At 33.8% G+C, this 25077-nt stretch overlaps 2 protein-coding genes across 18 annotated transcripts in view; one reads left to right on the plus strand and one right to left on the minus strand.

Moving 5' to 3' along the window:
- Positions 1 to 1961, plus strand: part of PAX6 (paired box 6) — a 29283-nt gene extending 27322 nt beyond the window's left edge. For all 13 annotated transcript variants that reach the window (XM_026664630.2, XM_087951047.1, XM_087951049.1 and 10 more), the window contains one exon: positions 1187 to 1961. In XM_026664630.2, the coding sequence (XP_026520415.1) occupies positions 1187 to 1272 (86 nt within the window). In that variant the 3' untranslated portion in view covers positions 1273 to 1961. The remainder of the gene's footprint in view (positions 1 to 1186) is intronic.
- ELP4 (elongator acetyltransferase complex subunit 4) overlaps positions 1 to 25077 on the minus strand; it is a 159261-nt gene that overhangs the window by 6189 nt on the left and 127995 nt on the right. For 3 of the 5 annotated variants that reach the window (XM_087951057.1, XM_087951058.1, XM_026664785.2), the window contains one exon: positions 20892 to 21272. The exons of the other annotated variants lie outside the window; for them this stretch is intronic. In XM_087951057.1, coding sequence (XP_087807183.1) covers positions 21141 to 21272 — 132 coding nt within the window. In that variant the 3' untranslated portion in view covers positions 20892 to 21140. Of the gene's footprint in view, positions 1 to 20891; positions 21273 to 25077 lie in introns of those variants that run through there. 5 annotated transcript variants of the gene reach the window in all.

Raw genomic sequence — 25077 nt, forward strand, 5'->3', positions numbered from 1 at the left:
ATATAATAGTACAGTAATCAAAAATTACTAAGATAAACGTTTGGCAAGATTTTGTCTCCATAGTGGAGAAGGAGATAAAAATTAAGGAATTCAGGAAGATAAAGCTCAGTTCAGTTGAGGGACAAATGCTAATGCTTGACCTTAACCGAAAGACCATTGTAATGGAATTTTGTAGACCAATCCTTTTATCAGATAAATAATCAAATACACTTTGTCTATCTAAATAGTTGAAATTTCAAAGTCCCATTAGTCAATGGAAGACTTATAACTTAATTATTATACACTACGCTCCCAAGCTGTGCTTGTGTTGTATTCCAAATAAATAATAAACACAATTCTTATGCTATATATTAGCATATCATTATGTAGATTTTGATCATTCACATTTCTTGTTATATGATGTTTCTCTCTTTTATTTATTCAATTGTTAGTCTCTTTTTAAAGGAATATTATAAAGAAAAAAACATGTAATTTGCACATATTTATCTATTGAGGAATTAAATTGCACTGAATCCAATGTTACCTTACTTCTCCCAATCCTTGCACCATCCTGAATATCTGCTGTACTGCTGGATATCTTTTAACCTATAGATGGACATACTGTAATTATGTTATTATAATCATTATTATGTAAACCATTGGAAAGGATGGTTGGGAAGTGAGAGAAACATATATGATCTGGGCACATATATACACATATATAGAACCTCTGCCAGGATTCAATAGCCAAAATAAAATAACTTATTATTTCACAAAGATATCTGTGCATGCACAGAAGTTCTTGAAGTGATCACACTGAGCATATCAGAATTCTCAGTGCCTTAACACTTTAAGTTGCATTCTTATTCATTGGTTTCTCAAAGTGCCCCTTGTCATAGGGACAAGTCTGTCTGTCTGTCTGTCTGTCTCATCTACCTACTTACCTATCTACCTATCTCTCTCTCTATCATCTATCTATCACCTACTTACCTACCTACATCTATCTATCTATCTATCTATCTATCTATCTATCTATCTATCTATCTATCTATCTATCTATCTATCTATCTATCTCTATCTATCTATCTATCTATCTATCTATCTATCTATCTATCTATCTATCTATCTATCTATCTATCTCTATCATCTGTTATCCGGCAGTTGATCTATAAGCATGCACCCAAACACATTTTCCCCCTTCTTCAAGGTCTAATTTCTCCTGGAGTGTCAGTTCCTGTTCAAGTTCCTGGCAGTGAACCTGATATGTCTCAGTACTGGCCAAGGTTACAGTAAACCATGGGCTGATTTTGCAAATGGCTATATGGACATCAATTGGAGGTTGATCTGTATTTCTAAAAGAAGAATGACTTTCCACATACTTCTGTACTACAACTGCATCCTGTGATGTAACACACAAGGAAAGACTTTAACATGGACCTTTGTATATTGAAGGAATTATATCAGTTGGAACAAATCTTCATTTTGGTATCCAAACTTTCATTCATTTTGGTGTATTATTTGTAAATGGGCATTTCTATGTTATAATGAAAGAACAATGTAGACTGAATGGATGTTTGCTTTTGTGTTGGTCATGAAGTTTTTTTTTTAAAGGAAGCCATGATCAACAACCTTTGCCATGAATTAAGAGTTTTATCAAACTGTATCGAATACTTCTACCAATTTGTTCATAGATTCCAGACTATGATCCAAATCTATATTATTTCACTGCATATAATTCAACCGGGAACAATTCAGAGTATATTTCTGTAAGGAAAATATCTGTTGAAATTTCCAAAGGTTATAAACAGATGATGCTTATTTGCAAACATAGGGTTAACTTCAAAGAAGAAAAGTTTGATAGGGAAAGGGTAGATTGTGTCTCTGATATAATCCAATTTGTTTTATGTCAAAATGTAAGTATTTGTCTTCCCTAGAAATCTCCCAGAATGATTTCTATAATAAAGTTAATTTCATTTATATTCAACAAGAATATTCTATAGATGTTTTACACACATTTTCATGCATCAAACATTTCTTTTTTGGTCAGCAAAAGTTAATTGTTCTTAGCTATAGTTGTACTACTGTTCACAGTCCAATCATTTTGTGCATCTAGAATTCATTCCTAATCAATTAAAAGTGCTTGCAAGAGTTTTAAACCTAAGTGTTTTGAAGTTGTTCACAACGACATATCAAAATTAACCATTGTTGATTGTAAAAACCATGCCAAAGCCTTTGTATTTCCTTTATTATACTATTTTATTTTTAACCTAATAGTGTGGTGTGGCAAATTTTGTTCCTTGTTAGGGTTTAACTATTTTTTTTACACACAAACAAATAAGTCTTTTGCCAGTACATTTGCAAGTTCAAAATGAGCATTCAGAAGTAATTTTTAAAGATTTTATCACTTATTTTGGAATCTCAGTTGAAAAGTTAAGAGTTTGCTAGACCATCAGACTTACGTATAAAAGCTTTTTAATAATAATAATAATAATAATATAATTATCCAGTTGCAATGAAATATTGTATAAAGAAATATTTAATAAGGAGGAAACAGCTAACTTTTAAATAAGAGTTACATTATAAATTATGTTGGATACATTTGAATTTAGAGAAAAGACGAACATTTTCTACTTATTTCAGTTAAGCTGCAACACTGAAAATACTTATTTTCAAATAAATCTAATTTAAAGCTAATGGAATTAAACTGGAATATCTGGTTGGAAGATAATTTTTTTAGGGTTTGTTTTTTAAACTATTGAATGGGTATGTTTATTACAAAAGTAAAATTATGTAAGGAAATGAATTCCTACATGTATTCACAAAAGCACACTTTCTTAACATAATTTTCCCATGAATTTATAATCTGGCTAATATTTTGGTGCCCTTTGCACAAGACTGAAAAGGTGCATTATCAAGAGACAATCAGAGAAAAGAAATAAGGATACGATAACAATGTAGATTGTGACTGGTCAGTGAAAGTGAAAAGGTTTTAGTCTGTGGTGGGATTCAAATTTATTTACAACCGGTTCTGTGGGCATGGCTTGGTGGGTGTGGCAGGGGAAGAATACTGTAAAATCTCCAGTCAGGGGTGGTATTTGCCGGTTCTCCGAACGACTCAAAATTTCTGCTACCGGTTCTCCAGAACTGGTCAGAACCTGCTGAATACCACCTCTGGTTTTAGGTACTTTGAATATAAACATTCCTGTAGCTATGAAGGAGCTTATGATCCAGCTGTTACTTATCAACACTGCATGAAAGAAGAGATCTGATGATGTGTAAAAAAAAAATTATGCCCGGGAAGCCTGCAACTTAAAGGAAAAACCTCAAGCGATCCTTCTAAAAGATAGGGGAGATTCTCACCTTCTCCTTCATGGTACAATGTCTGAATCAAAGTGATTTTTCTATATAATTTAGGGGGGGAAATGTAGTTACCCTAAAATAGATTTTAGTTTACTGGTTCTATGAACACATCCAAAGGGACAAACTGCTTCCATGGAAAATGCAAGAGGGTGTAAAACAGCTTTAATTACAGCACACGCTCTCCACATGAAATGAGGATGGTGAATTTTAATATACATATTTTATAAAATTTTGTGGAAAAACACAGCTTAGGATCTGATTAAAACAAAACTTTTTTTTCCTGGCAAGTTATTTTAATGCTATTTATACCAAGAGGATATTTCATGTACAGAATATGTTGACGGCTATAATTGATTAGACAGCTAATAATGAGCAAAACAACAAAGAAACAAAACAATTCAAAGAAATGCCAACAAGTCTGAAGAGAAGTCTGTCTTAAGCTGTATTTCTGTGTATTTATATATACTTGGGAATTCCCTTCTGGAACTCAGTTGGATTTAATTTTGTGAGAGTGAGTATACAAGTATTGCTGGTCTTCAAGAAAGTAATATTAACTTTTTTAAGGTCCTAAAACCACCCCAAAGGAAATTTTCTTGGGTCTATGAATGAGAATGATCTTATTCTATCATTAACATCATTTGATGGTACATAGAAACAAACAGGGCCTCTTGAATACTTTTTCTAATTGGGAAGGGTCCCCCCCCCCCAAATTATCAAAGAAAAGATAAAGGAGAAGGAGAAGAGGAGGAGGAGGAAGAGAAAAAGAAGAGGAAGAAGAATTGTGTTCTTTTTGGTGGTATCAACATGGAGCCAAATCTTGTCCGAGGGCATATCGCAAGATCATAGATTTTTATTCCAGATTAATTAATTTTACTGCCCTCTTTTGCTTCTGTCTTTTGCATCACCTAAAACAGAATTATAATAATCAGCATGCTATATCTGAGGCAATGAATATGTAAAAAAAACAGTTTTTAACCATCTTGATTATAGGTTATTACAATGTGTTAAAGGGTAAAATGTGTTTAGAGATTTTAAGGATGTACCTACAGAGTTATTTTTAGATGATTTTAAATTTAAGCTGCTCCTGTGGAACAGCTTTGCAGCCTCCTCAATATTGTTTTTCATTGAAGGGTCATGAAAAATATCTAAAGAGCTTGTACTTCTCCTTGTCTTCTTCTGTCCTTCAGTTTTTTTTAATGATTGATTAGACAGCTGCTACATCTGAATCACTTATTGTCCCAGGGTGAATCAAATGCCACAACAGTTTAATTGATCTTTGAGTGGCACTTGGTACTTTTGCCAGAAGCCTCATTCCAAAAGTGGTCCAAAACTGTCATGTGAAAGGCTGGCTGTAGGTTTTCTATATTGGTGAAGACCAAAGGAGTCTTTACACTGTGCAGACTTCAACTGGCTTGGCAATTCTGGATGTTGAAGTCCACCCATTGTAAAGTCACCAAAGTTGAGAAACACTGCATTAGAGAACCAGAGTTGTGCACAGCTTTGTGCTGGAAGAATCTTGTCTAGACAAGACAAGACAAGGATTCCTAACTGAGAGGGAATGGTAGAAAGAAAGAATGTTACACAACAAATAGCGTGAATTTCCATTCCAATTACTTTACTGTTTACTTTTTCAAGGCCATGCTAAGATTATAAAATAAAAGAAGCACATCATGTGTACTGAGCAAGTTCAAGTAGTTTAAAATCCAGGTGGGATTGCTGGATCTGATAGGATTTACTTACCAAGTTTCATATTCTAATAAATGGTTGCTAAAAAAGAGTTGTATTATGAGTATGACAGGCAGAAGACTATTTTTAAATAAATATTTTCAAATTAACATTACAAAGCATCCCCCCCTCCTTTTCTGTTGTAGTTCTGGAAAATAGCAATGTGCATTTCCAGTTTATGTGTTCTTAGCCTAATGATGATTCTGATAAAAATAAATAGTTCTAAATACATTATGCTTTTGGTCACTAGCAGGAATTTTTGTTCATCTCAAAAAACTTTATTATGAATGATCAATTGTTGACAATCCTAGCAAGTCTTATTAGAATATTTATTAATTTTTATAATCAAAATCAAATCATAGTTGAAGTTCTGCTTTGCATAGGCTAGTTCCAAGTCAATGACACTTGACCTACTCATATTCTTGGCCAGGCAATTTCGTGTACATTTTTGCATCATTATTATTATTTTTTGCAATGTAATTGAAGGGAAATCCATCTGATGGCCTTATCATTTCAATACATTCATGAGGCTGGATTCAGAAACTGTCTTTCTGAATGGAGGGGCTCTTTCTTGCACAATGGAACAGATATAGTGATCATTGGCCCTGGACCTCCCTTATGTCATAGTCTGTAATGACCTCCAGATTGACTTCCTTGGATTGGAGAGCTCCGCAAAGCAGTGCCTCTAAGTGTGGCAATGAAAAAAATGTTTTATAGATGGTACCTGCCTCCTGCGAGATTGGCAAAGATGTATCCCAACATGAACCCAGCATGTTGGAAGTGCAAGAAGAAAGAGGGTACTTTTTTATCATATGTGGTGGTCTTGTTCAGAAGTCCAGAAGTACTGGCTTAAAATTAAAAAAATGGTTGCAAGAGATCCTTAAGGAACAAATAGAATTGGAACCAGAATTATTCTTGTTAGGGATATTTAAAAAGAAATGTGGGAAAAATATATAATATACAAAGTTATACATTTTAATGGCTGCTAGAATTGCCTACGCTCAATGTTGGAAGCATAATTATATACCATCAGACGAATTGATTATTCAAAAAATAATGGTTTGTGCTGAGATGGATAAATTAACCCTGATGTTACAAGAGAAAGAGGACTCTGGATATTGTAGAATTTGGGAAAAATTGTATGATTGGATTGAATTAAGACAAATGGATGATGAAAGAATTATGATAAGCAACCTATAGATTAAAGATTTACATTCGCATTACCCTCCCCCCATGGGTCCCACTGATATAATGTTATTAAAAATATATTTTTATACCATAAACATGGTGATTTTTTAATGTTATTTGAATGCAGTAAGACGTTTGAAAATATCGCTCGAAAATGTCACTTAAAATCTAGGAGGTTTCAATTATCCTGAAATTTTGAATTTCTCCCAAATAATCTGAAAATGAGAGCTCAGCACATCCAACTCATATGCTATTTGATCATATAAATGTGAGATAGGATTTGTATACTTATTTTATCAGTATAATTGCAAATTCTTGCAAAGAATTATTTTAGGACATCCTGTTACTAATTTCAGGTGCAAAATGAACAAGCGCTCTTAAAATTAAAGTTGAAGAATTACATTTTATTTTAATACACTATTAAAAATGTTTAATACACAATCATAAATGTTATCTAATGAAGAAGATCAAGCCCAAATGCTGTTTTCTGGCATATGTTTTGCAGTATTTCCCAAGTCAGCAGCATAGTCAAAAGCAAATAAATATGCAGACAGTAGCTAGTTTTCAGATTCTACCACGACTGTTGTCCAGCAATGACTTTTGACATCTTCGGGGAATTAAATTAGCCACCAATAACATGGTGTGATTGGAAAAGGACAGATCAATTAAAATAGAACAACATACATCATGTATGTCCATCATGGCTACCAAAGATGCCTGAGATTGATTTGCCCTTTTCCAATCACACTGTGTGATCTAATTTTCTCAGCGCAACACCTGCAGGGGTTTGTGTTAATTTGGGGATAAGCTCTTTTTACAGGGTGATGTTATGACAGACGCTTAACACTGTCTTCCTTTTGTTCTTGTTTGCTTTTGTGCGGCAGGCTAACAAGAGTGGTTCAGCTTTCACCTAAGAATGCCACACATTCTGTTTCATTTATTTGTTTTGATTGGGAAGGCAGAAGCATCTCTTCCTGTTATTCTCTTAAAGGAAAACGTTGCTTTCCTGCAAGTATTGTGGGGATTAAAACAGATACTCCTCAACCGAACCTGCAATCAGAATCTGTCTGAAACAGTAGGCCGTTGAGGAGGGGTGCATTTTCTAGATGGTGTATATGATATTTTAAACAAAAGCATGTGGTCAGAAGGAATGCCTTAGTTTTTGCTTCATTACTATGCTAGATAAGTTCAACTGGAATTTGATATTGAGTTGAGTGCCAAAAAAGCCCACTTGGACAAAGAGACATAGGGACTGTTTCTAGAGGACAACTGGGCAGAACAACTAGCATTCTAGAACTCAGGAGCAAAATTAGAAACGATCTTGATAGGTTAGTAAAGTTGGCTGAGAGTAATAGAATCCATACCCACCCTCCATAATACCCATCTGCCTGCTCTTTGTAGTAACCATTGGTGGCACCTGCCCACTTGTCTACCTGCTCCCTGCCCAAATGCTTATAACTGTTGTCCACCAGCTTGTTTGTGTGGGAATCCCACATCATTCTACATCATAGTCACACAAGATCCTTATTTAACAAGCAGTGTAATCCTGGAGCTACAACAGCAATCTGGAGTTCTGGCTTTGCTGCCACTAGACTAGGCAATGTCATCACATGATTTTGCACTTTAAAACTGCATTGCTTAGTTTGGGTCCCGATTGCCATCGTAACCTGAGGACGACCTGTAATAGTTCTTTTTTAACCTCCACTGGTCAGATCAAATTAAAGATTCATAAATTTGTGGACAAGTTCAAAGAGTGCAGTGAGAATGCTTAATGAACTACAATGATGGGAGTTTGAGAAATTAGGATATTAACCTAAATAAAAGCCAATCAAGGGGAGATCATACAGTTTTCTTCAAGAACTGGAAGTGGTGCCCCAGGTCTGAAGACCATGGTCTGTTGTTTTGTCACCCTAGAAGGTAGGGAAGACAGATTCTGTTTAAATATCAGAAGTACCCCAATTATAAGCTTTTCAACAGTGAAACCACTTACCAAAAGAAGTTGTTGAGCGTTCACGTGTTGGATGTTTTCACGCAAAAGCTAGACAGCCATTGTCAAGGATGCATTAATTTAGATTTTTTTTAACCGAGTAGAAAGTGGGACCAGTGGCTTAAATGTCTTAAACGTTCATTTTATGATTCCCTGGAAACGTCTACCTTTGACGTCTTTTGTTTATGCCATTTCAGAAGACTGTCTTCTTATAGCTCATTCTGGATTGTAAATGAATAGATGGTAAAAAAGAAGAATGTTTTTAAATAATTGGGTAAGATATTGATAGATTTACACCTTTTAAAAAATCAGCATTGTTTTTCTGGTTTTTTTTTAAATTTATAAATATTATAATTTATTACTACGTTTCTGCTTTCCTGAAATGGCAAGAGGTAATATTTGAATGTGAATTAAATCAGGACTTTCCCTTCATTTACTTTAGGTAACAAAAATTCACTGTAAGATTGGGGTAGGCACAAGCAATCACCTTTTCTGTTCTGCTAAAAGCCACAGTATTTTGAGACTAGTAAAGTGGGATTCATAAACTGGATTACAGGGCAACTGTTGCTAAATCTCAGATCCATGGGTAGCCACATCTTTCTGGATTTGAGCAAGGACAAACCTAGAGAAGGACAGGGGTGGAGGTTATCTTATTATACATTTGTCTGACTGCATATTGGGTATTCAATGATTTTTGTGAAATGTTTATACTTATTTTATTTATTTATTTATTTTATTATGCTTAATTATTTTAATTATTTATTTCACAATAAGTAAATATTTATTTATTTTAAAATAAATATAATTATTATTTTTTATAGAGTTTTATTTGGGTTTTCACAAAACATACGAATATAAATAAAATATCTTTTTTTGAGAACAGCATGCTCCCGGGTTATCACTTCTCCATCAATTTGCATAACATGGGGAAATGCTACCCCATAATAAAAATGTCCCCAATCAACACTGGCTCAAGCAGTTACAACAACTTAATTTTGTCCGGATTGAGCTGAAGTCTGTTCTGCTTCATCTAGACCTGAACAGCTGAACAGCATGTCGAGATATAATACAGTGTGCTGATTATATTGTACCCCAAACCAATGGATATTCTCAACAATTTTCATGTAGATGTTAAACAGAAGAAGGGAGAGTATCAAACCTTAAGCACTCCTGAAATGAGGCACCTCCCCCTTCATTAACATTAACTGAGTGGGACTAACAACTGATTAAGGAGGCAAATTGCAGCAGAACAGTGCCTCCCACTCCCAACCTCCACAGCTTGTCCACAAGGATGGATGTATCACCCCATCCTGATTCTGACAAAGATGGAGCATTATCAGTGCTGATTCTATACTATGCCCCAGTATGAAATCCAATTGAAACAAACCAGATAATCCATTTTCTATAGGTGGTATCCATCAGCATTTTTCATATTTTTCCCCCAAAGGGAATATTAGAGACTGGACAACAGTTGGGTAGAATGATGTTCTCCTGCAATTTATTTACTTATTTATTCATTTATTTAGTTCAGGGATCTCCAACCTTGGTGACTTTAAGACTTGTGGACTTTAACTCCCAGAATTGCTCAGCCAGCATCTTGGCGACTTTAAGACTTGTGGACTTCAGCAAAGCTGGATGAGGAATTCTGGGAATTGAAGTCCACAAGTCTTAAAGTCGCCAAGGTTGGAGACCCCTGATTTAGTGCATGGTGTCTAGAAAAGTCATGCAATCACTTATATATAAATTCAGTTTGAATAAAGTATGTGCGTGTGCGTGTGTGTGTGTGTGTGTGTGTAATCTCCTCCTATAATGGAATGCTTGGATAAGGAGGATGAGGGAAAGATGCTACCTAGGAAAAAATCAGATGAAAAAAGGAGTCCCCAAAGACTTAATAACATTCAGAAGAAGGCATTTAGGAAGAACCCACCCCAATTAATCAAATGGTTAAAAATGGCAACATGAAGTTCGAACCTTCAGATTTACAAGATCCTGTTAAAGTTGCCATACAATAAAGTAGAATTATCTCATCTACTTGTGATTCCTGTCTAGTTTACCCGGGAGGGCTGACACCTCCTGAGATAGATATACCACTGCCTCCTTCAAGGCCCAGCAGATTATCATGGGATTATCATAGGATAATCATGAATAACAAAGACAGCTGCATTTCCTTTTGAAAGAAAACAAATAAATACCCATGTCAGCAAAGACAGGGAGGTGGGGTGGTGATGATTTCCTAAGACCTCCTTAGAAGAAACCAGATGCCATGATGTCCAGATGAATGGAAGTGAGACTTGAAGTTAAGCTCAATGGACACATTCGCCATTGCTGCTACTATACTGAAAAACTTGCCCAGCAGTACTACTACTTGAGCTAGATGACCAGGGCTGGTGGCAGATATTTAGTTTCTGTGCTTTGGAAGCATGGGCACTGAAAACATGAGTGGCATGCAAAATCTGGTTTTCCAGATTTTTGTTCCAAATTACTGCCAGCCCAATTCATACAGCTGACCCATACATGGATTTAATTTTTACTTTTGAGCAGCTGATTAATGAGCTGAAAGTAGAGATATTTCTGTTCGTCCCTTGTTGTGGTTAGATCACATTTGATCATTCTAAAGGTTGCCAACACTGTTAATCTTTGCAACTTTGCAGAGATTAAACTGATTAGGGAGATGACTTAAGTTTGCTATACTTTTATTCCAGATAGCATTTGAGGAGTTCCCCAACAAACTGGCAGACAGTTCAATTGAATTTTGTAATATACTGTATATTGCCAAGGGCACTATTCACGCACATATGTCTTATTTCAGGTAATACTTACATATTTGATGAAACAGATAATCAACATGAAGTACAGGAAGTTATTTACATAATTTTTATAAATTTGGTAGCCTTTAACATATCACATGATCATTTATTGTTTTGGTTTTGTCTTTCTGCAATCTTTCACAATTAGGCACCATGAAGAGATTTACTTCTGATTAAACATACATTGTTTATTGTATTGTTAAAAGAAGAGATAAAGGGACAGAGAAAAATAATCTTCCATCTTCAACTTCACATTTTGTTAAAATGTTTGGAACTGTGATGTACAGTGGAACCTTGAGTCGTGACTGTAATCTGTTCCCAGATTCTGGACGTGACCTGATTTGGTCGTGTCTGGAAGCACGACCGACTGCACATGCACGCAATCAAAAAAATGGAGGTGAAGGGGAAATCAGTGCGGAAAAGAAATCTTTCCGCACTGATTTTGTTCACTACCCAATTTTTGAATCATGACCTAATTCAAAAATTGGGTGGATTTCTTGTTCGCCACCCAATTTGGTCATGAAAAGGAGCATTTGCGACCAGAGGTTCCACTGTATACATTTTGCTCTATTTTGCGGATTAATAAAACTGAAATTATGTAACATTTATATGATTTCTGATTAACACTAGCTAGCATGGCCAGTAGGAAGGGAAAAATTGTGTCAAAGTATCAGAAAACTATTGGATTGCATGTCCCTATCTAAATATATGATTGATTTTTTAAAAATGTATCATGCATTGTTTCCTGCCCTTCAAAATAATAATATTCATGTTCGGACAGTAGCTTGAAAACTTTTGTCGGGAGAACAATAACTTTTCTTTTTTTTCTTTTTAATTTTATTTATTCAATATTTATAAAATTAAAAACATATATAATCTATCCATCTCGGCACATTCATGTATTTTATTATCATGTTTTCTGTAGGGGTCGTAGCCAATTTCCAATTCTGAGCAAAACTTATTCTAGCTGCAGTTATAATATGCAAGATCAAGTATTGGTACTTCTTTTCCATATTTGGTTCTAAGATGCCTAGTAGAAAAATTACCGGTTTGAATTTTACTTTCTGTTTTGTTATGTCCTCTATCCAAATTCTGATTTTTTGCCAAAATTTTTGTGCATGCGGGCATGTCCATCACATGTGGAAATAAGTTTCCTGGTTGTAATTGCATTTCCAACAATTGGGTGTCACGTTAAGGAACATTTTGGCTAACCTCGCTGGCGGCAGGTGCCAGCGATGAAACATTTTGTATAAATTCTCTTTATAAGAGACTGACACCATTAACATATAGTTTATCTGCCAAAGATGTTCCCACTGATCTAAGTTAAAATTGTGGCCCACATTTTTACCCCAAATTATCATGCATTCTTTGATGGTTTCCTCCTTCATTTTATAGTCTAATAGATAGTTATAAATTTTACTAATCATTTTTTTTCTTCTCCTTACCATATCTTATCTAGCTCTTGTTGGGTTGTATAGAAGCCAAATTGTTCTTCGTCCTTGTTGTAATGTGTTTGTACTTGTAAATAGGGCCACCATCCTATATCAAGTCTCTGAAGTTGCAGTTCATTCTTAGTTTTTAATTCTTTTTCATTTAATAAGTCTCTATAATTTATTATTTTAGTACAGCCCAAAATATTAGGATGTATTACTGCTTCTATTGTTGATAGCCATAGTGGCACCTTTACATAATGATTCCTTTTTATTTTTTCCCATATATTTAGCAAAACATCTCTCACCCAGTGTCTTTGGAAGTATGAGTGGAATTTACTCTTCCCGTCCCAGATAAATGTGTTCCAGCCAAGTTGTAGGTCGAAACCCTCTAATGTTAGTATCCTTCTGTTTGTCAAATTGATTCAATCTTTAAGCCATTTTCTATTTGACTTTTCTATTACAAAAGAAGCATCTAGGACTTACTGATATACATATCTCCTGAATTTATTATCTCAAAATTACCGTGTAAGGTATTTAAAATAACATTGAATTTATATTGCTTTCTATTTATTTCAACTCTCAGGTTGGCTTACATGTTTAAAAAGCAAATTATAAAAATAAAATGGATGCTATTACAATGACCAACATCACAATAAATTGTTTAAGCCATTAAATAATAAAAGCTTGGGGAAAGAAAAGTGGTTTTGCCACCCACCTAAATACTAGGAGCATAGGAGCAAGGAGTATGTTCCACTGTTTGGGAACCACAAAGAAGAACATATTTTTCTTTTTCTCCATACTAATAACCAAGCTTCAGACATCTAAGGGACCTTCAGAAGAACTTATGCTCTGTTAAATACAGTAACTAGACAAGTTTCTAGTAGGAGAAGGGGTCTTGCAGATAATAGTGTCCTAAGTTGTTTAATGGGAAATATTATAATCTTTAATTGTGTCTTTAGTGTAGAACTGTATTATTCATTTTTATGAATACCACACTTGCAGTGAAGGTTTGCAAGTGTGGTATTCCAGGTTTACAATAAAGCAGTTAAAAAGTTATATAAGAGAATACAGTGGTTAAAAGGTGTAATAAGTCTGAACAAGAATTCAGCCAGCATGACCAATGTACTGTCCATGCCTGAACCCTGATCGAAAGGGACTCAGTTAACCAGCCTTATCTAATTTACTCCTGCAATTGAAATCCTTTCAAATCACTGAATAGTTGGGGCCATGTATTTATTTTCCAGTGCTGAAGAATATGTTTATTAATTATAAGTAGGAACCAGACAATCAATTTTCTTCATCCAAAAGTAAATTTCTCCACAATGGGAATATAATTCAAAAGACAGGAATATCTGATAATAATAATACTTTTTTCAAAGTTGAATTAATACATGTCGTAATTGTTCCAACTGGAACAAATGTAATGCATTGTATAAATATGTTTAAATGATGCATTTATAACATCTCCAACCCTTAATCGTCTGTCTGTCTGTCTGTCTGTCTATCCATCTATCACATTTATACAACCAACAGTGAAGTGTCTCAGTAAAGAGGAGGCAGGATACAATAAAAAACATCATAAAAAACCCTAAATGTTAAAAATTACAATTAAAAGAAACTAGAAATATTATTAATAGTAAGAACCTGGAGGGAATTAATATTAAAAAACAATGCAGCCATCTCATCAAATTGTCATCTTCTTGAGATTCCCCTGGCCTGTTGACAAAGCCATATTTTAAGAGTCTTCACTTCCCAAAGGATATGAAGAATGGGGCCAATTTCATCGTAGGGGGAATGAAATGTTTATGATGTTTAAAAGAATATGTTTAAAAGCCTAGCTCAAGACTTTTATATATAAGTACCACGGAGAGTCCAAATATTACAGTATTTTTATTGGTTAAGACATAATATAATATCTACTGAAGTTTGGAATTGATGTAAACACCTCTTCCTGTTGTCTGGCAAAATACAATCTTAAATTTTGTTGCATTCAATTGTTATCATTTGCATATCAACTGTTGATTCATTATCAACAGAATTTTATAAATAGCAATTGTTGGGTTTTCTATGCCGTAGACTTTAATAATCTCTTGTAATAAATTAGGTGTGTTGAAATGCCACAGATCTACATTGGAATATTATTTTGTGATATTTTAAGATAGCATTGGCTTCAAGCCCAAACATAACTTTGCAGTTGTAAATCTTCAATTAAAGTATACCAAAGCAAACAGCAAATTCATCCTTTCACTTTAAGCATGTCAAAAGAAAAATGCAAGTGTTAGTGCATATTTTTGCAAAAACTAAAAAGTAGAGAGACAAATCACTGGTTAAAGAAAGATTCAAGAATAGTCAATTTGTAATCTACATTCAGTTAGGTAATCCAAACAGTATATGGAAAGGAAGGGAGGTGAGGAATAAAGGACAACAGACAAGGCATTTTATAAGAGTTTTGAATAGCAGAGCAGAATGGTCTAGGTACTGATTCACTGTCATGCTCTTGGGATCATATACAGGGAAAAAATGTTTTCTTAGAGTAACATTGCTGGGTTTAGACACATATAACACAGCTGCAACTTCTTTATTTGGTCTGCTTTGGTCAGTTGAATGGCACGGGATTTCTGAGGCCTCTAGCCAATTTCATTCTGCCTTTGCTCATCATGACGACTTTTTTTTCCCCATTAAAAAAAGATCAGGGAAGGCTTTTTTAGTGGCGGAAATGGATCCTTGGGGTCTGATAGATTTATGTAAGTGGGGAATTGAACTGATCATTTATTTATTTATTTATTTATTTATTTGATTTGTCAATTGTTTACAAGATAATAAGTATAAGTGTATACATAGTTGTGAATACATGAGATGGGTACATATAAGAAAAATAAAAGAATAAGAGAAACAATAGGACAGGGACGGTAGGCACGTTGGTGCGCTTATGCACGCCCCCTACAGACCTCTTAGGAAAGGGGTGAGGTCAATGGTAGACAGTCTAAGGTTAAAGTTTTTGGGGTTTGGGGAAGAGACTACAGAGTCGGGTAGAGTATTCCAGACATTGACTACTCTATTGCTGAAGTCGTATTTCCTGCAATCAAGTTTGGTGCGGTTTACTTTGAGTTTGTATCTATTGTGTGCTCTTGTGTTGTTATGGTTGAAGCTGAAGTATTCATTGACAGGTAGGACATTGCAATGTATGATTTTATATACCATGCTTAAGTCAGACCGAAGACGGCGTAATTCAAGGTTTTCTAGTTCTAGAATTTCAAGTCTGGTGGCATAAGGTATTCTACAACGAGTAGAAGAGTGGAGAACTCTTCTTGTGAAATATTTCTGGACTTTCTCAATTGTGCTAATATCAGATACGTAATGAGGGTTCCAGACTGATGAACTGTATTCGAGTATTGGTCTAGCAAATGTTTTGTATGCTCTGGTTAGTAGTGTGATATTGCCAGAGAAAAAGCTACGTAGGATTAGGTTAACAACTCTTAATGCCTTTTTTGGCTATGTAGTTGCAGTGGGCTCTAGCACTCAGATCATTAGAGGTGAGTATTCCAAGGTCCTTTACAGAGCTTGGGTCATCAACAAGGTCTTGACTATTCAGCTTGTATTTTATTTTCTGATTTTTTTTGCCAATATGTAAGACAGAGCATTTATTTGTTGAGATTTGAAGTTGCCATTTGTTTGACCATTCGGATACATAGTCAAGATCTTTTTGTAGGGTAGTAGTATTGTCTGTAGTATTGAACAGCTTTACATCATCAGCGAAGAGAACGCAATTGCTCTTAATATGATCACAGAGGTCGTTTATGTAGAGTATGAAGAGAGTTGGTCCTAGAACACTGCCCTGAGGGACACCACTATTGACAGGTACTGGATTTGATAGGACTCTCCCGATTTTGACCATTTGTTGTCTGTTTGATAGGAATGCTTCTATCCAGTTATTCAGTTGTCCAGATATACCATAGGATTTTATTTTTAGGAGTAGTTTGTCGTGTACCACTGAATCAAAGGCTTTACAGAAGTCTATGTAGATTGCGTCTATTGCTTTGCCCTGGTCGAGTTGTGTCGTCCATATGTTTTTGCAGTGTAAGAGTTGCAGATTACAGGATAGTTTTTTTCTGAAACCAAATTGTTTATTGGAGAGTAGGTTGTTTGTCTCTAAGTGGAGGATGATGGATTGGTTAATAATTGATTCCATGACTTTGCAGGTGACGCAGCATAAGGAGATTGGTCTGTAATTTTCAACTAGGCTTGGGTCTCCCTTTTTGAAGATGTGGATGACCGTGGCTAGTGACCATAGTTTTGGCAAGGAGCTGGTCCTGAAAGATTTTTCAAAGATTATGCTTAGAGGTTTGGCTATGGCAGTGGATAGCTTTCTTAAGAAGTAGGCACATATTCCATCCGGTCCAATAGATAGGGATGGTTTTAGATTGCGTAGTGATTTTTCAACATTGTCTTCTGTGAAATCGATATGTATTAGGTCATTGTTGTTATCTGTGGTACGGTTAGGAAATACTGGGCAAGATCCATTGCTGTTTACAAATACTGAGCCGAAGAATGTGTTAAAGATGTTGGCTTTAATGGTGTCATCGTTGCAGTCTTTACCATCAGGTCCTATCAAGGGAGGGATGGACCTTGAGTCTTTTAGTTTGTTGTTTACAAAATTGTAAAAAGCACGGGTGGAATTGGTGCTTAGAAGGTTTTCTTCTTGTTTAATGTGATAATTGGTGCATTCGGTCTTTATCTGGTGGCATAAGTTTTTGTATCGGTTTTTGAAATTGGCAACGTGACCAGATTTGTTTTTCCGCCAGAGTGATCTCTTTTGGGATTGAAGTTTCCTTATTGATATGGGTAATATTCTTTTTTGTTTTGTTTTGGGAGACAAGTTTTGCTTGTCTGCAAGACTGAAGGGAAGTATCCTGAAAATAATCTGTAATTTCCTTTCAACCATAGCAGGTAGAACAAGCCATTTGCCTCAAAGATTTGGTCAAGCAGATATTTCTTTTTTAATAGCTGAGTGCTGTTTGATGAGTCATTAACCAAGCTCCAAGGGGTAATGTTTGCCAAAGGGATCTATTTTATATTTTATTGATATTTAGATTATCCGTGAAATATCATAAAAGATAAAGACCCCAAGATAGTTAAATGTCAATTAGAAATACAAAACTGATAAAAAAATGACAAAAAAGATGTTGAGACTTTGGAAAAAGTGCAAAGAAGAGCAACTAAGATGATTAAAGGCATGGAGACTAAAACATATGAAGAATGGTTGGGTTTGGCTAGTCTAGAGAGAAGGACTAGGGGGAACATGATAGCAGTATGGCAGTATTTGAGGGGCTGCCACAAAGAAGAGGGGGTCAATTTCTTTTCCAAAGCACCAGAAGGCAAGACAAGAAACAATTGATGGAAATTAATCAAGGAGATAAGCAACCTGGAATTAAGACGCTTCCTAATAGTGAGAACAATCAGCAAGTGGAACAACTTGCCTTCAGAAGTTGTAGGTGCTTCATCACTGGAGGTTTTTAAGAAGAGACTGGACAGTCACTTGACTGAAATAGTATAGGGTCTCCTGCTTGAGCAGAGAGTTAGACTACAAGACCTCCAAGGTTCCTTCCAGGTCTATTGTGATTGATTGATTGAAAAGCTTGAAGATAATTTTACTCATTGGCAATTCTGACTTGGGATACTTCCGTTGACTGTTTATTGGAGCAGTTTAGAATCTTGCTATTTTTTTAAAAAATCAACTATATCAAACTGGAAAGGAGACATGAAATACAGACATAAATAATATCATCAGCATATTAACTCTAGCTCACATTCTAAAAAGTTATGCTATAAACATTAAACATTGTAATCTTGTTAATACAACATGCTAATGATTTCAAACACCTATTTAACATAAAAGGGGGAAATGTGCATCCTTGTCTAGTGCCTTTATCAATGAAAAAATGCATTAAAAATGACTGAGTTTCACTTTGGATGAAGAAGGTACATTTGAATACAGATCAATTATGAATTCTTCAGAAAATCCTAAATTAGCTGGAATACTGAACATATGATGCTGATAAATTTTGCCAAAGGCTTTTCCAGCATTCAGTGATATAATCACAGCTTGATATTATCCATCATTATTCAAATCAATCTGATTTATTGTAAAGAAATATTTTCTTTATTGTAAAGAAAATATTGACTGATCCATGTCAATATTTAAAAACCCAACCTGATTATTCTTAATCACTAAAGATAATGACTTTTGTTTGAATTCTTATTTGCTAGAACGGATGTTATATCTTGATATTTACATTTAGGGGATAAGCCTAAATTGAACAAATATATTTGCTTGGCAAAGTTCACTAAACAATAACTAAATGTCATCTTATCAAATATTATTATATAAAAAGTAATAAGGCTAATGTTGGGAAAGGTGGAAGGAAAGAAAAGAGAATAACAAGCTAGGTGGATAGCCTTAGTCACAGTGGCAGTGAGTGCAGTTGCTGAAGTTCTAGATTAGGGATAGATCATCATGTAGAAAGTCTATGTGGCCTCCAGGAGTCATAAACAACTTGATGGAACATAATCAATCAATGTAAATTTAGAAACAGCTGGGTCAGAAAATACTTTGTATTATTCATCAGGAAACAGGAATGTTATGTCCAGGTACTTTACATTACTCAAAATTAGGATCACAGTTTTAATATCATTAAAAGTCAAAGCGGCTATTCTTGTAAAAATATAATTGTGGGAGATTATTTTAAAAACAAAAAGTCTACTTTCATGAAATACAGACTGACTATACATATTTGAGTATAATTTAAGACATTAGAATGTTACGTTTTCAGAGGAATTACATAAGTTATTTTTCATATCTTCAAAAGGTATAATAAAGCTTTCATTGTTTTTCTTCAAATTACTTGACAGATCTGCCATCATTTCCCCAATTTTGGTGTACACATATTAAAGCAAATTCAGAAATGTGTGATATTATTCAGATTAAGCTTATATCTCTCTACATTGATAGGAATGCTAACTGTATGTGCCTAAAGAATTTCCATTTTATTTTTTTATATTGGTTTCAATATTTTTTTAGCATATGATCATTAACAATATGGACATGAATATAGGCCTTATGTGCTTCCCATATAAAAATTAAAGAACTAGCTGTATTTGCATTTAATTCAAAATACTGCAATGCGTCAGAATTATGATCAGAAAAATAAACTGGAAGTGACAAGATAGGATGGATAGATTTGACATTCTAGCAATCACTGACATCAATTCAATTATTCTAATTCAGAATAAAAGCTGTATGCACTTTGTGTTTATAGTATAGTAGATTTTTAAAAAATGATTGTCATTCATATTAAACAATTGTTGAAGCGCACCATTTTATTTACAGCATTATAAAGTCAAACGTTTAACCAACATTTTAATTCAATTCCAATGAAAATACATTAACATTATTATAATCAGTGTTTACTGCTTTTTTAAGAGGCACATTGCTTTTATATCTATAAAATTATACTCTGAAGTATGATCTGAACTATCCAAAATCAACATGATGGAAATTATGGAGAAATGATTTCCAATAAGATCCCAATAGTCTTAAAACAGGACCCCATCTAAAATGAATATGGATGGTCCCTACTTCCTGATAAACAATCCCTTTGGTACCTTAGTTCTATATAAATACTATGATTTTATTGCCAATAAATACATTTTTCACATTTATATAGTTCATTTTTCCATTTCAATGATGTAAAATATAAATATTATATATTTGCATATAATTTATATAATTACCCATCTTATGTACCATAACCCTGGGCAGCTTATGAACAATATGCACATATGTACAACACATAAACACACCAATCACAAATATAAAGGTTTGGTTTTATTTTCTATTGCACCCTATCCAGTCTCTGATCTCTGTTCTCCAAGCTCCATTTCACTCCCTTTGATTTTTAATATTAATGTTGCTGTCAGACCGAATTTTACTCTGTTGACATAGTTTCATCAGGTTGGCATCAGTTCTTTATTACTACAATTTTGAATTTCATTAAAAAGTCTTGATGTTTTGTAAATTTCATTCACTCATATTAATATATTTATTATCCTATAAGACAATCTCATTATTTAATGTGAATCTTTACCATAAAATAGCTTCTCTAAGTTATAGATAACAACACTGATATAGAATGACCTGCACAGTTATATAAAAGAATTTGTCATGTTTTATTGAATAGTAGTTTTTGAGATACCCCTTTTGATATCAAAATAGGTTACCTGAAATAATTCTTTATTTTATTTAATATAATATTGACTTACAAAAACAGTCCTTCCAGTAAGTATTTAAAATTATTTTGCTTAGTTGCTATCTTGAATTTTACCTATAACAAAAGTCCAGTTTTGACAATAGAAATCAATTTTTCCAAAGGGCAGTTTATTTTTTAAATGTTCTCACAATACAGAATGCATTTGTTTACTGTCAAGACACCACACCTGTGAACATAAAAATAACAGAATGAGAATATAGATACAAAGCTTGCAAGTAACATTTTTTTAAAGAACTGCTGGGTCACAACGATGAAGAAAAATATTTACGAAAGTCATTAACAGTCATAATTAGAGTGTCATATAAATTGAAGTGAAGCTGCTAAGTTGAAATCACTAGAAGTCCAGGTGCTTCTTGCCCATGGCCATCGCACTACATTCTGTGCTCAGCAATTTGGCGGAGACTGCCAGATCCTGTTTGCTCGTGCGGCTCACTGTGTCTGACAAGTCTGGAGGCAAATGCAATCGCTGTGGCAGGAGATTTTCAGTGGGGGGAGGGGAGAAAAGAGAGAGAGACAGACAGAGAGAGAGAGAGAGGGAAGAGGACAGAGGGGACAAAAGGAGAGCACTATAAGAATTTTTATGTAAATATTACTCATTTCAAATATATTTCTGATTCTCCCTGCTAATGAGCAAAACATCTGAATGGTTCTCCCCACCCCTTAACTGTCTCTCAAACCATTAAGCATATGTCATATATCTCTCTACAAAATTCTGCTATTTTTCCACTCAGCTTTATTTTTCTCTCAAGTTCTTTCAAAGCCTGAGATCCAAATAGGTAAAAAAAGGAAAGGATGCTCTTGAGTTGAGCAAAACTTCATATGAAACTAATTCCATAAGGCCAAGATAAGTCCTTTACAATACAATTCAAAAGATGTACAGTATATTTAGACATTAACCTTACTGTGTACCTGGGGATTATTCTCTAACATGGGAATTATCCTCTAGTGATTTCAGCGTATTCCTGGACCCTCATATGTAATTCCCAATGAAGTCAATATGGCCTAATTTTGAATACATATGTACAGGATTAAATCACAGGATTCATTTTATTCCCAAAACAAAAAGCAAATTGTTTCAATTTCAGTTTGCAGTGATAATGAATATTCAGTTTGTATTCAGAAGAATAAAACTGAATATAATTGGATTGAATGAAGATAAGTTTCCTTCAGTTACCAAACCAATATTCTAACCGAACAGCATTGTCTTTACATTTATTTTATTACTGGTAATATGATTTACTTCCCACCAGAAGTAGATAGTTAGCAATATCAAGAATACTTTCACTTTTGTGATACTGTATACAAGTTAGAATTTAAAGGAACAAAATTCTTACTTTTACTTGGTACCTGTGTTTGTGTTTATTAATAACAATTTGTCCATACCACATGATGAGTCAGAGACTTTCAAAAGCAACATTTAACTTGAAATGGAAATAAGTAATTGAAAGAAATTAAAAACATAAATAAATTATTCCCACTGGACAAAGGCTCTTTGTAACTTTATTATGTAAGTTACAATAGGAAGAGTGCTAGGTTTATGTCATCTCAACAATGACAGAAACATATTAAATCTATCTTCAGTTTTACAAATCAGAATCAGTTAAGCTTTAATGTGTCTGATTATAACAATAAACAATTTTAATAATAATTCTAATACAGTATAAGATGAGATCCTCAGAAAGGGAGGCTAGAAATTAAGAAGCAATATATGAATTGGTGTATAGATCTGGTAAGAGAGTGGATGTTGATAAGAACAGAAAAATACTGGAATATATAATGAATTGCTACATAATATCAGATTTAAATTATACATCATTTTTTTCTTATTTGCTCCTTTTTTCTTATTTTCTATCTCTAATTTATTTTTTTCCTTTTTTTCCTTTACATAATGTTGCTTATTCCAATGTGAATAGCATGATGACACATACATGTATGCATTCAATATGTATTGTGACATATTTCACAAAGTTAAAGACATAGAACTAGAAATCATTCGCATACATAATTTACAGCAGCACATGCTAAATTAACCCTGGGATGAGCATTTCACCTCATTATTACCTTTATCATTCTCAACAACAGGTATTGCATATTCTGGACTGTTATTAAAATATTTGTTGATGAAATTCCCGTTTGTGTGGAGAGGTCAAATGAAATTTCCATGTGAAGCAACCCAACCACCACCTTTGGCTGGTAGTAATTGATCAACAAATATATTGTGAACAAAGATATTGTGAGTCTTGCACCACTTCCATAGTTAGATCAAGAAGTGTAGAGATGTTGTAATCTGGGTAAAATCACATCAGAAGAGAAACCAGAAACCTTCATTGCTCTGAAAACTGCCACTAGTTCAAGATTGTTTATATACAACCATCTTTTGAGGTATGTCTTGGATAATGTATTTTCCAATGGATCATTAAGGCCTTTGATTCACATTGATTATTGGCACAAGTGGTGAAAGGGGGCAATCCCATAGCAGGTTTGGAAGAAACATTCTCTTGTAGAATGACTGAATAAAAAAAATGGGAGGTAGAAGTGAAGACAGTTTGAATTCAGATGAGACTACAAGATAGACAGGAACCAATGTTGCAAGACTCTCACATGCAGATTTGTGAAAGAGTCTATTGTGGTTTACAATCTGCAATTCTTGATTCACACATTGCAGTAAACATAGTGTAGTTTGCTTAGTTTTGACTTAGCTTGATGTGTGAACTCAGCCATAGTCTTTGTTCACCAAAAATAAAAAAAGGAAAAGGGGGGATGTTAAAAGGCCCTTGACTGTGACTTGGAATGAGTAACTAGGTGCATAATAATAGGAAGGCTCTGTCACAGCATGTGTTGATCACACTAGAGAAAAAAGCATTCACTTGGTTACATTTTTAAAGTTGTTTTATATTAGAAAGGGAGAGAATCAAGCCAGAGTACAGTCTGTTTTTAATATTTTGAGCATAAATAAGAATTGCTTAGAGGATAGATGACAAATTTATCTTGCATTTGACAAATACAAGAAAGAAAATAAAACATCTAAATAACCTTTTCTGTTTGAATAAGTTGTTGCTGATCTAAAGCCTTCAAAACGGTAAAAAAGATTACTGCTTTAAAATAATTATCTGAAGTAATATAAATGTATATACTTTTGATTAATATTATTTTTATTATATATTTTGTTAGATTCCACAATCAAACATTTATTTGATCTCAATGAGTTGATTCAAATTAAGCAATATGCTTATACTGCCCTACCCTATATTACACTAAAATACATATGATCAATTTAAAAAGTAAATCTAAAGTATAAAATTGTATATGAAATGTCTGCATATGCCTGAATTGTCAGTTACACTTGAATTTCAAATGAGAATTATATGAAAATACTATATGAGAAGCTTTCATGCTACCCAACTTATTTTTAAACTATTACACAACAGCAGAGGAATAAAATAAAGCTTAAAACAAAGAGAAGAATTCTGCAAGCAATATAATTTTACTGGACTTCACTATGGAATAATGCAATACAATCCACATTAATTAACAGAACTCAGTTCTCTTATATCTATTTCAAATTCAATGGATTGAAGAAAAAGTTCTTAGTTGGCAACTTTAAACTATAATAGAAAGATATTCATTTATTTTTAGAATATTAATCATTGTGAAACTGTTTTTATTGCATAGCGAACATCTAAAACCATGCACATAAAATGCAAAAAGAAAAACTAAACAACCACTAAGCTTATAAAGCTTACAAATATGGTATTTGTTTATGCCAATATCAAGTTTATTGTATTTAATATGTTAAAGTTGTAATCATAAACACGCTTGGAAAAAGATGTATTGATATTAATGAGACTTAGGAACAAAGAATAAGGCTATGCATCTAAATATCTATTGCTGTCCATTATATACCAGTAGTGTAAGTGAGCTAAATCATTGCACCACTATAGTCTGAGTAGCTTTGAAAAGTAGTCTTTGCCTCTTGACCTGAACTTCTTCTATTTGCTGGTAAATTTCATTATGTTCATATTTTCAGAATATATGGTTTTCAGATTACAGTTGAAACAATGATAATGGCTATGAATCTGATTAGATGAGTAGGTAAAATACCAGAAACATTATACAAATAAATTCTGCTCAGGTATTTTTAAATGATACCAATATCCAAAGATATAAAGTTGGAATAACAACTATAACCCTGAGCTTCTGGTTTTTGGATTTGAAAGGCCTTTTTAATTCAAAACCCATTAAGAAGAAGCATGTTTAAAGATTCAATAACA

This window comes from Notechis scutatus, chromosome 1 (genome assembly GCF_049901735.1).
Source record: "Notechis scutatus isolate UNSWTSFEM ecotype Mainland chromosome 1, rNotScu1.2, whole genome shotgun sequence".
Lineage (NCBI taxonomy): Eukaryota > Metazoa > Chordata > Lepidosauria > Squamata > Elapidae > Notechis > Notechis scutatus.